Source organism: Syngnathus typhle, linkage group LG4, assembly GCF_033458585.1.
Source record: "Syngnathus typhle isolate RoL2023-S1 ecotype Sweden linkage group LG4, RoL_Styp_1.0, whole genome shotgun sequence".
NCBI classification, from domain to species: Eukaryota; Metazoa; Chordata; class Actinopteri; order Syngnathiformes; family Syngnathidae; genus Syngnathus; species Syngnathus typhle.
Window position 1 is genome coordinate 11,282,004 of NC_083741.1, and position 12,732 is coordinate 11,294,735.

Consider the following 12,732-nt stretch of genomic DNA (forward strand, 5'->3'; position numbering starts at 1 on the left):
GGGGTATCGTCTGTGATGAAGCCACATTTCCAAGGTGGTCTCAAACAATGCCTATTAACTCTGGTGTGGAGCTTACCTTAAAAATTAAATCCTTTTTCCCATACCGAAGTTCTTTCAGTTGAGCCTGGATTTTTTTGGACTGCAAGAGAAAGATAAGAAAATAAGTTTATTCAGATTATTCAAATTGTGAAATTGGTTTTGGATCACGTAGCAGGATTCTGGCAGTAGCAGCAGAAGACTTCTTTGTGAGTGATCCCAGGGCAAAAGCGCCAGCTAAAAGAACAGCATTACTGTGGGAAGGAAAATATCAAATCTCCCCTTCACTGAACTGCAAAGACAAACCAAACAGTGATGCAGCCATGTGCTGGCTTTATGCCAACTGCAGAATTATCACCCGCACCACACACGATAATGCCACCACCTCAGGTATGAAGGTACCTTTGTGACAACAGGCTGCAGGCAATGGCAACATTAGGCCTATTTTTGGGGTGCTGAAGAGCCCCTAAAACTTTGTTAAGTCCCAGATTTGGTTGCATGTTTTAATAGATATTTTATTTCAGTTTGTATTCTTTTTCTACAAAAAGTACCAAAAACTTCAATATAAAGTGGCTAGAAAATCATTGAAATAAATCATCACATATCTTATCATTACCGTATTTTTCGGACTATAAGCCGCTACATTTTGCACAAGTTTTGAACCCTACGGCTTGTAGTCCAGTGTGGCGTAAAGGCCGTCAGTCGATTTGACTCTTAACGAAGGATATGGAGCTGCTGTGTGTACTGTAGAGGTTTCTCCCGGCCACTAGAGAGGACTGGGCTATTGTTGATGACATCTTATTGCGTCACCCTTTTCAATATTTCTTTCCAGGTCATGTCTCCTCCGGAGCTTTACGTGTAGCTCGTATCGCATTGCTAACTTTGCCCCTGTAAGGGGTCCCATTTTATTTATTATTAATTGTGTGTTTCTAGTGTTCCCTGCACATTAAGTCTATTATGGTCATCGCTGAGATTTATACATGTTTGTATGTTTGCAGAGCTCCTTCATCTCTGCCAATAAACGTTATGTTAATAAAACGTATGCGTCCCCAAATAACCATCTCTTTCTTGACAATCTTTTTTGTGTATATTATTCTCTTACAAATAGTAATTACAAGATTTTCCCCCAATTTTGGCCGGTGCGGCTTATGGTTAGGTTTGGTTTTATAGTCCGGAAAATACCGTAGTCGCTTAGATACAATAATTTATCTGTGGGTTTTCTTCACGACAGTCCTTGCTGTGTGCCGTTATTCGGTCTGTTCCATTTAATCATACTGAGTGTGTCTATATCACTAAAATGTAGTCCACATTTTCTTTGAGACCTTGCTTGCAGAGGTAAATGACTCTGAGTGTCTGAGTCACAAAGAGTGAGCAAAAGCAGTAAGGCTAAGAAAGTGATGGATAGACCATCATTTTTCACTTTTATATAATTATAACTGTATGGGGTTGCTTCATTTCATAGTGTAATGCAGGGGTCACCAACAAGTTGCCGATTTTAAATTAGCACAATGAATAAGATCTGAATTCCAAACTCATAACAATTAATTTGTTGTGGTGCCGCTCAAGTCCAGAAAAGAAGTTAATTAATAACAAATTGAATCCATCTGAAGCTTTTATGAGGCTCTGCAAGAATAAATTACCGAGAAGCTGCACAGTGGAAAGTGAACTTGACAAAGAAATGCAAATATTTGTATCTTTTAATATGCTGCACTCCCAGCATTGCCAAAGCATAGGCTTCTTATTTACTCAATAGGTCATGCAAGGCACCTCCTTCGATCCTTCGGGAATTACAGCGCCATGTCAATCTTGATGTCTTGGATGGAAGTTTTGGATGAAAGTATGATGCAGTCAGGAAGCATTTGGATGCCACATATTTTTAGACACATATGATCAAATATGGTAAATGACTATTTCCTCACAATCAACAACTACAACATTTGCCTTTTTAACACATCTTAATAATAAAAGTTAAAAGTTAATTTGAGTAGTATTTTGTGTAGTTTTTCATTTTTATGAGGGTGTAATTTATTCTAAAAATCAGTTTTGGCTTAGTCAACATACTAATAACACTGAAATAAATGTTAACTGAGGGCATCGGAAAAAAAATCTCAGTTCATTATAGTAAAGTTCTTATAAAAGGATTTACAACTTTACTAATCCAACTTCTTCCCACATTCCAAAAACAAGATTTTTATGAAAGTTGATCAAAGGTGACTATTTAAATTTAGATGTAGAAATGATGACATAATATACACACGCACGCACGCATGCACGCACATACACACACACACACGCACACACACACACACACACACACGCATGCACTGCCTTTAAACAGATATATAGTCACATAGTCTATGTGCTCAACTTTGTAGAACAAGTCAGCTGATGCAGACTCGCCATAATCCGCCAAGGAGAAGTAAATTTCATTTTAATCATTACAGTCATTTCAGGTGTCTGAATTATTCAATACAGATAGTGAATGAGGGAGAACAAGGGAAATTGTTTTATTTGACATAAATAGTCTTGCGCTCCTAACTAATTGTATTGCAGGATACATTAGTGAAGCCTTGTGCAGCACACATCTCTCAAAACAATGAATTAACAAAGCAGCCAAACATCTAGTTTTTGTTTTAATTGAACTTCAGTGCTTTTAACACAACTGGTTTTGTATGCAGAGTCATATGATTTTGTCAAGTTGTTTTAGTTTTGTGTCTTGTCTTCCAACCATAGCAACTAAACAAAAACAGTGCAAGGTGTCATAATAAAACACATTGCTATTCTCCAATATTTGTTGACTAATGTATTCCTGATTGCAGAAGTTTGTATGCACTTGGCTTTTTCAAATTTGTGTAAGGCAGTGTTGGAGGGTCAAACCAAATCACCTTTACGTACGAGAAGTGTTTGTGATAGAGTGACTCATTTTCTCGAATAAAGTAACATAGCTGCGTTATGAATGGTTTCACTGGATGTCTTTTGATCTGGGTCAGGTAAAATCCATGATAACGTAGATTGAAAAAAAAAATGTAAACGTTCCAAATGCTAGAGACTGAGCATCTGACTGTTGCAAAAACATTGAAGGACCTTACAAAACTATTTGATGACTTGTTATGATAAAATTTTCTCTGCACTTCAACCTTACACTATGCTGTTTTGGCTGCAAATTTAGGCCTGTCCAATCAGGGGTCGCCTCAGCAAGTCACTCGCATGATTTGTTTGGCACAGATTTTATGACAGATGCTCTTCCTAACCCAATACGCACACATTTTAATTTGGGTTTGGGACTGACCATCTTGGCTGGGTCTGGGTCACTGGCTGGGAATCGAACCCAGCATATTACCAGTGCTTCACTGCAACTGCATATACAAAATATGGCCATCAGACTTTGACAACTGCCTTTACATTCTTTGCAAGAGAAATTAGTGCCAGAAGCACATTTCATTCAATCATTTATTCAGTCAACACTGGATTTAATGTCTCAGTAGCATTAATTAAGGTATTTCTACAAGTAGAATCATCATACAATTTTGCATATTAATTTGATACTCAAGGATGATCTAAAATTAGTATTTTATGCCACAGGCACAGCTGCAGAATGTATTAAGCTTATTTTCCCCACAGGATCCATAGACACAGTGTTTGAAGAGAATTTCAGTTCATGAGATTCCCTCGAGACAAGGGATGGAACTAAAACAGACTTCAAACCCAAATCATGTTACATTGACACCTCTTAGTATGTTGAAACTAAGGAATGTTTTATTTGCCTTTTGTGGTGGCGATGCAGATGACATATTTGTGCATAGCGCCATCTGTAATTAAAAAGGACCATACAGAAAAAAAAATCATCTATTTTACAGACACTGGGTGCATGTCCTCACAATAATACTAACTGATTATACTGCAGACGTAATGCCTGTTACCTCTCCCTTCTCCTCAAAGGTCTGTATGACTCAGATTTATTGACTTTTTCAATGTCAGATGTTTCCCTTGAGAATTTAGTCAAATACGTACTTCTGAAAGGCTAGATCGTATTTTTGTAATGAACCAACAGCTGTCATCTCACAGCCAGCTGACTGAGCTTCCTTTCATCTTAAAGAGAATCCTGGATTATTGTTTGAGACGCATACAGTATAAAAGTCTTTCATGCTGCAAATAAAAGCTTAGGGCAGCAAACTGTAATGTACTTTACTCATGCTCTACACTAATTCCTTGCAATTTGAGTACACATTCTTCTTTATTATGATTACCTAAGCCGATTTGCTTGCTCATATGAGAAAAACTGTGCTGACATTATTCAGCTGGAATCAGAGAGTCTTAGTTACCTCAAGTGAGGAAATACGGTAAACCGAGGCAGAAGAGGATACAGATTATTCATATGACCATCTGGCTCGACAACTGTTTACACGGAACTTACGTTGTCAGTTGTCGAGTGACGTTACATAAACGCTAGTTGTTTACCTAACTCGCCGTAGCAGTCTGTTCCAATTTGCCATGCCACATAATCATTTTTCACGTCTTGTAAAAGTGCTCTCAAATGTGAGAAACCGAGACGTTAAATCCAAAATTGTAATTTGTAGCAGCACGTGTTCTGCCTTTCACGTCTAAAGCTGCTTTTGCAAAGTTGCTTTAAAAAGAGGAGTATTGATTGGAAAGGGACTTTAAGCAAGCCTACATTCATTGCAGCAGCTGGGTTTCTACTTTTTTTTAAATTCTATTCATCTTTGTATATACTCTATATAAATCTGTTAATAGTCAGCACTGACCAGACTATCTCTGAAGGTATGCTGTATTTTTGAGATGCACACATAAAAACACAATTAGTAATTTGAGGTATGGTCGTTTACAATGGTGTTAAAATTTAAAGACTGGTATAATTACTGCTTAAGAAAACACAATTGAAATTGAATAAACTCTGCTCTCCCAAAAACAATTTAAAAAACTCTTAGATTGCACATCACACTAGTAGATAAAGAAGTTTACTCACACAGACCCTCCAAATGTAGGCCTACTGCAAGTAACACAATACGTTGATGCTCAAAAAGTTTATCTAAGTCCTTCTAAAAAAGCTGTAACCTCATTTCGGCTCTTGGCCATACTTCAAAGCCACGATTTAAGATTTTATCAAAAGCTTTGTTTTTTGTTTTTTTACTTAGTTGGAGCTCTAAGTGGAAATATTTTTTGCTTGAAGAGCAGATTATAATATTCGAGCATAAACAATTTCTTGAGGCTAGCATGTAGGTTGAACTTTTTCCTGCATAAAGTTAATCACATACTGTATCCTATTTTTTTTTACTGTATTTGCTTGTGGATATTCTCTGTTGTTCATTCAGGTTATTTATTTCTCAAGGCATTGAATAAGGCTTGTCACAATTACCCCAAAGTTTCTATTTTTTAGAACAGCAAACTGCGCGTGCGCCGCGCAGGTAGTAAACAGTAGGAGCCCAAAGGACCAACTCGCTATTTTCTTATCAGAAAAAACATTAACGGACCTATCATGGTTACAACAAAACACTGCCGCTTTGGTGTCTGCCGGAGATGTTTTGTTTGCCCTAGAAAACGCTTTGCAGCTCATCTGACAAGCCTTCGTCAGTTCATGCAAGACTTAATTTAAATTAATGATCACGGGTGGATAGATTCAAAGAGCACACTTTTTGTTTGTTTGAAGCAGTTCTCCAGATACATTTGGACAGAAAACAACTTTTCAGGACAACACTTCAATAACAGATAAGCGTTGAGAAGACATTTCATCGTTGACTTGCGACTTGATTAAACAATGTTATTTTATTTTTTTCTTTATGCTATAAAAGAAACCTAACAAGAGGGTTTGAATCTTTCCACAGTCCTTCAGAGTCAGAGCTCCGAAAATAGATCAGTATAAATGTATTGCTGGATTCTGTAATGTAATTCCGGAGCTGACGCACTCATTCTTACTTGCTAGGAAATTCTTGGCTCTGCATTGATTGACAAATTAAGAACTTAAATTATGGCCTTTCGGTCTTTGTTGTCTTTCCAGCTTTTTCTCCAGGGCTGTAGCCAGATCCTCAAGTTTACCAACATGATTAGGACTGGGAAAAGCAACATGTTTGTTGGATAAAATTCAGAAATACTTGGCTTGAGTGTTGAGAGTGGAAAAGAGGCTCATAGGTGTTTCCACCAATGTATTTGGGCTTGTTTTTTTTACAACAGAGGTTTCCCATGTTATCAAATGAAACACATCCTTATAAGAAATTGAACTCATATATATATATATTATAGCTTTTGTTGTTAAGCGCTCCTGTATTACATTGATATACAGTCTGGTATGATTGTCGAGTTGACCACTCCACAATGATGTTTACAGCATGATGTCAACTAGTCGCTTATCAAGTATTTTTATCCTGCTCAAGGAGGAAACAAGGGGTTTGCGACAACAGTGATTGAAACCTTAAAGACCCAGTACGTAAAATAAAGTCAGAGGCTGTAATGAAAATGTCAATGACATCATTCATCATTGTCGACGGGAGTTGTAATAAAATGCTTAGTAGTAAGTTACTACACAAACACCACTTAACTGCTGCTTCGGGACACCCAAATGATCCACAACGCATTGTTTGAACTGCTGCTATGAGGAGATTGAATAGACTTATCAACGCAAACACCAACCAACTAATAACAGTTGCACTAGGAACTCTTGCACAGTGGCCAAAATGTATTATCGTATACAACTCAAATGTCATAGCTGAAAGTTCCATAACTAAAATAAAACTGTAATATCCGACCTTAGTCTTGTTAAGCACAGGTAAGTGTGACTTATAGAACATAATATGAATATGACACAAACTACCAAATGGCCTGGATTTTCACAAGCTAAATACTTTTTCCCCCCCCGCAATGCCATTGAAATACAATTTACCAAACAAAACATATTTGCTTGCCAAAGACCCAAATTAATTGCTATTCATTTGTAATTATGTTTCAGCATTGTCTTAGTTTGTGTTGTATTTCTTTGTTCTTCAATTGAATGTGCACTTACCTCTTCAGCATGAGCATCACAAAGCTTATTCCCCGACAAAAGTTTGTTCTTCAAGCTCTTGTTCTGAAAAAGGATGAGAGAAGAGATGATGAAATTGCTGTCTGGTAGTTTATGTACCTTTACATGTTTGTTTAGTTTATGACTCAGTGAGCCTCGCTTTCTCAGGCTGGGTCAGAACTCTGACATTGAGTGCTTTGATGTCTTTCAATGTCAGAATAGATTTAGTGGCCTCTCTCTGAATATAACAGCTTGCATGCAGGATACAAAAGCAGCTGGAACACTGCTAGAAAAATGTTGAGAAGAGTAATGCATGTAAATTCAGACTTTTGAAATTCAAAAGGGCTTAATTGGGAAGATTTGATCGAAAACAAGGATTTCAAAGGCTGCGTTTACGCAATATTTCTAGTGACATGACTTTAATCGTTTTCCGCCCCTCAAGTAACCCTTGAAAGACATGGGTGATTAAAAAAAGAGTAAATTACAAACAGTAAAAAGAATCCTCTCAAATCACATTGTAAAAAAACAACAATGCAGTTGCAGACATGGCAACATAAAATCAAGAAGCATACCTTCCGAGGACGACCACCCCACACACACCTCTATGTACTGTATATATACTTTTATTATGACAAGCAATTTGGGGTAATGATCCAAAATGCAATTTTCTTGCTTGTCTCACTCCTGAAAAGATCATTGCATCAACTCATGCGGCAACAAATAAAACAGCCTCAGTAAACACAGTGAGTCAAGCTGAGTCAATACTAACAAAACTTGGTTGATGTGCTCCTCATGGAATGTCCATAAGCAATATCATGGTCAAGCATAAACGTGTCTATAAGTGCACTTGGCACCAGCACACCTTTGGCAGCAGTTCAAAGATTGACTTTGTGGTTTTGTCATCAGACTTGCTGCCTTGGACATTTAGGTGAAGATAGAGCATGACGCACCAACTGGCATTGGCCTTTTGACCACTTGCACTGAGAATGTTTATAGAAAACACACAAAAAAAGACATTCTGCATTTACAAGGATTATGATGTTCAATTTTAATTAGTTTGTTGTGTCAGGAAATGTTTGCTGGTAATATATCTCCTGCTCTTTGGGAAAGGAGAGAGTTGGTATAAACATTGAGCACAATGAATTTTGTGACTTGTTCTCACTAACGGTGATTTCATTTGAATAAAGTCTTGCTTGGTTTTCTCATGGTCAATCAGGGGATATGATGGGCATTGAGAGGAAGGCACGTTTCACTTCAGCCCATAGACTACCACGGATGCCATAACCCAGGGGTGGGCAAACTTTTTGACTCGCGGGCCGAACTGGGTTCTAAATTTGGACCGGAGGGCCGAACCAGGAGCAGATGGACGTAGGTTTTGTGTGAAGTCATATAAGCGACCTGTAAAGGTCATTGCATAAAAGATTTTGGCCTTTAGTAGGTAGTAAAGCATGGATATTCCAAACAAGTTTTTTTTTTTTTTAAAAACAAATGCATTTATTAACAGCATTAAAAAAAAAATCACTAAAAAACTGGTATCAGTGATTCTCATAAAATACGACACTGTTATTATGAATAACAGTCTCCATCACTTCAGTGCCTGCAGGTCAGATTAATGAAAGATGTTTATCTTATGAGATCACATGAAACGGCAAACATTCTGACCAAATATATCATCTTGAAGAATCGGTGAAAGCATACATCCAAATAAAGTCATCAAAACGGCAACACGGTGAGGGGTATCTGAAAATCAGAGCAGAGTTTTAACTCACAAACACCTGGTAACAGAGGTGAGGAAACGGGAAACACTTCCTTAAAGTAAGTCTTAAGAACTTTACAGGTTAAGATTAGTCGCAAATAGGTGGTGCATCAATGTCCTTGAGCATCCTGCATTGTTTGAAAATAAGAATGGTCGCTAGTTTCAATCCCTGCTATGTGTACAAATCATATTCAAAATGCATTTTTTTACAATAAACTTGAGAGCCTCCCGTTCATTTTCAGTGGGAACAGTGTTGTTGGTCTCCCTTTTTTGCTAGTGCGTCATAGTCTGGAGTAAAATTTGTTGTGGCAATTCTTAGGAGAGATCCGAGGTGTTGGTCCGTTTCCCTCGATCTGTGACGGGTTGATGTTGACGTTCATGTGGCTGAACGTCACGTCGCGTACGTCGAGCCAAATTGGCCACTCTCTTTTAAACGCTTGGCACTGTGTCCACCTTGCTTTTCCTTGGGCAACTCATTTTAATGGAAGGATTCCAGGGGAAGGTTTGTGGGTGGCTTTACGCAAAACTGCATCTGAAAGCTCAGCGCGCGAATTACAAGAATGCTGTCGTCAAAGCCCACGCTCTGAATTCGGGACTGATACGAATAGAGCGAGAGTGCGCCATGTCCGTACTACTGAGTACGTACACGCACTTGTGAGGGTGCACCGAGCTTTCTGACACGGCTTCCGGTAGTAAATGCGCAGGCGAGCGCTTCGCCATCTACTGGGGAAACGCAGTCATTGCAGGCAAAATGACCCCAAAACAAAAAAGTTTAATAATACAATTTGTTCAGGGTTGGCGGGCCGGATTAAACGGTCCCGTGGGCCGGATGTGGCCCGCGGGCCGTAGTTTGCCCACCGCTGCCATAACCTAATGCTTCAGGCTTTCTACCAAATAAGTGAATATCTAAATAATTCCATAGTTTGTCAAAAACTCGAGACACTGTTAAGTTGTATTTAACATTCAAGTAAAGCTTACAAAAGCAACCGAGGTAATGAGCTGGCACTGCAACACTTTTGTGATCCAGTGAGGCAAAAAGTGGACAAGTATCAATTCCAGACAGTTGCATCTCCTCTCGCTCCTACATAGGGAGCACCATATGAGGACATGTACAACTGGCAGCTGTCAAAAAATGTGATGTAGTTAGGCCCCTGGACATACTCTGAGTGAAAATGAGATCCTCTAGAGCCTGTCTGTCACTGCGCATTATGCAAAATTCAATACTCTGAGCTGCAAATGTCCAAACGTGTTAGTCCCGGAGCAGTGTAAATATGCGGACCTAGAAGTGAAAGACTATTTTCATATTTACATGTTGTCCTTTCCACTTGGGCCAATACAATAGTACGCATAGAACCTACGACACAATTTGCCCTTCAGTTTTAAGAGTTTTAACCCAGAATATAACATTATTCTGCAACTTGTGTCTTATTTTTCCTTCCTTTATGTGATTCATCCATCCACCTTTCTCTTGTCTCCTGCTTATCCTCAGTAGGGTCACGGGTGCACAAAAAACTATCCCAGTCTACTTCGGGTGAGAGGCAGGCTACAACCTGAATGGGTCTCCAGCCAATAACAGGGCACATATAGAGACCATACACTCACATTAACGCCTATGGACTGTTATGTTAGACAGTTAACCCAACATCCATGTTTTGGGAATGTAGAAGGAAAGCACAGTACCCGTAAAAAAAAAAAAAAAGAAAAGCCAGAGCATGGATGCAAGCATCTAAAACCTCTGAACGGTGAGGCGGTCATGCTTGCCAGTTGTCCACCGTGTCACGTTATGTCAATTATGATTGGTTGCTCATTCTTTATTCATAAAGATTTCTTCACAGGAAGCAATCCTCATCCCACTTCCATCACACCTTAATTAAGACGTAAAGATGAAGTATAAAAATATTTGCTTTGGTGTCCAAAGTCGAATGCCTCCTCTCCCAAAAAAGCTGTCCATCACACAAGAGATTGTGATTTAAGTTGACAAAGTCCTCAAACTGATTCTTACAAAGTCACTTCATTCATGAATAATGAATGGTATGTTGAGTCGATAAATAAAAGGTTATTTGACTAATGAAACAGCATCATTCTTTGTAATATCTTGGTCAAGGTCTTTGACAATCCATTAAAGAACTGAGGGATTAAACTTGCAACCTTTATGCAGTCAGGAAACAAATAACTGATCTAATCTATTATATAAACATTAAATCCTAATTTCAAAATTGAAGCTCTAGCACTATTTGAGCGCAGTAACAACCTAAAAAATACATTACCTTTTGTGAAGAATATATTTTAGTTCACAACATAAGATGTGCTGCATTCTCTCACCAAACATATTTTGAGCTCGTATGAAATGGGAAGGTTTCAAGTGTTGTATTTGTCTTAATTGTAATGTTATGGGATGTCAGAGAGAGATAACAACAATAAGAAGTAGAATAATAGCAACAGCTAGAGTGCAAAAACTACACAGCCTCCCCGGCTTTGGTGGCTTAGTCCTTTGTAGTCTCCACAGTTTTGGGGCAATCACAATGCAGCATATACTATATTGAAAATATATATAGGTCTACATATATACTATATACTATATACATATATACACGTACATACCTAAATGTAACACCGAAAGCACAATTTTTTCCCCCCACAAATGCAATAGGTTCTAGGCGTCTTGCTGTGTGCCGTGCTTTCATGAAAATACCGAAGGACCAACAATAATATCACTTTTTATTCACCCTATAAACGATCAGCCGTCTCATGCAAGTAAGTCAGCCCTCATCCTACACCATCTACTTCTGGGCCAATGAGCTGGGTTGACAGCCAGTGGGGCAAGGTTTTATTTGTCTCCCCTTCTCGCTTGTGTAGCCTCCTCTTCCTTGCTCAGTGGTGAGTGTTTGTGGCATGCTGCCGCTTGGATTTTCCAAAAGCAGAGACCAAAGAGTTGACTGAGAAAGCCAGTGACCTTAGTGTTAAGAAAATGAAAGCATTTTATCTTGTGGAGGCAACCGTTCATTCAATGTACGTGACACATTGACACTTTCCCAAACATCCTCCGCACACAACCTCCGCACATTGCACCAAGTAAATGTTGATTATCACAAGCTAACACTGCTTTAACGTTAATCTGTGCTTCACCAAAGCTCTCCGCATCTGTTTTTACTTGGCGTGAAGCCGTCACTGGCAAATTTAACCATATACTACCTCCTCCAGAAACACTTAAAGTAAGCACCCATAGAGATCCTTTCGCATAATCACCAGTGAAGGCGGCATTTCATCATGAAACTGCCGTATCACACTGTTCAATGCATGTAGCAGTTTGCTCCATGACATTACCGAACACACTTAACCCAAACAACCATGTTGACTACTTTGAATATGCACTCGTTATCAGAAATTACTGCTTTGATGTATGGAACTTCTTCTAGCCTCGCTGGTCATATCATTGGCAAACAAACACCGTGTGCGGGTTCACATTTTCTGAAATGGAAAGCCAAGTAAAGGTTTTCGTGGTTGTTGAATTTCACAGTTATTCGGTGGTCAGGCACTCTAGAGACCCAACCAAATTATTTATATTTTATACATATCTGGGTCGGTGGATGGAAGGATGGATGGATGGATGGATTAAATTTGTATGTATATTGCAATTTTGTGAAAGTTGTCTTTTTGGCCAATATGACTTTATAGTTATTGCTTACTCCAGGGTGTGATAAATCTTCTGTATTGCTTGCTGCCATAGATTATACACTCTTAAAAATGATAGGTTACAATCAAGATAGTTTTGGTTAGAAATTGGACACATCTTTATACAAAAAAACCCCAACAAATTGGTTAACCTTAATCTTAAATTGGATCAAATTGGCTTGGTCCAGTTTTCAACCCAGCACTTTAATGATTGTATGTTGATTTAAGAAGTAAGTTTGACAGAAAATTAATGGATGGA

At 38.5% G+C, this 12,732-nt stretch overlaps 1 protein-coding gene across 2 annotated transcripts in view; it reads right to left on the reverse strand.

The window, feature by feature from the left end:
* The window catches only part of luzp2 (leucine zipper protein 2), an 87,547-nt gene that overhangs the window by 16,154 nt on the left and 58,661 nt on the right, over positions 1 to 12,732 (reverse strand). For both annotated transcript variants that reach the window (XM_061276108.1, XM_061276109.1), the window contains exons 6-7: positions 7,049 to 7,111; positions 77 to 139 (exon numbers count right to left, since the gene is read on the reverse strand). In XM_061276108.1, coding sequence (XP_061132092.1) covers positions 77 to 139; positions 7,049 to 7,111 — 126 coding nt within the window. The remainder of the gene's footprint in view (positions 1 to 76; positions 140 to 7,048; positions 7,112 to 12,732) is intronic.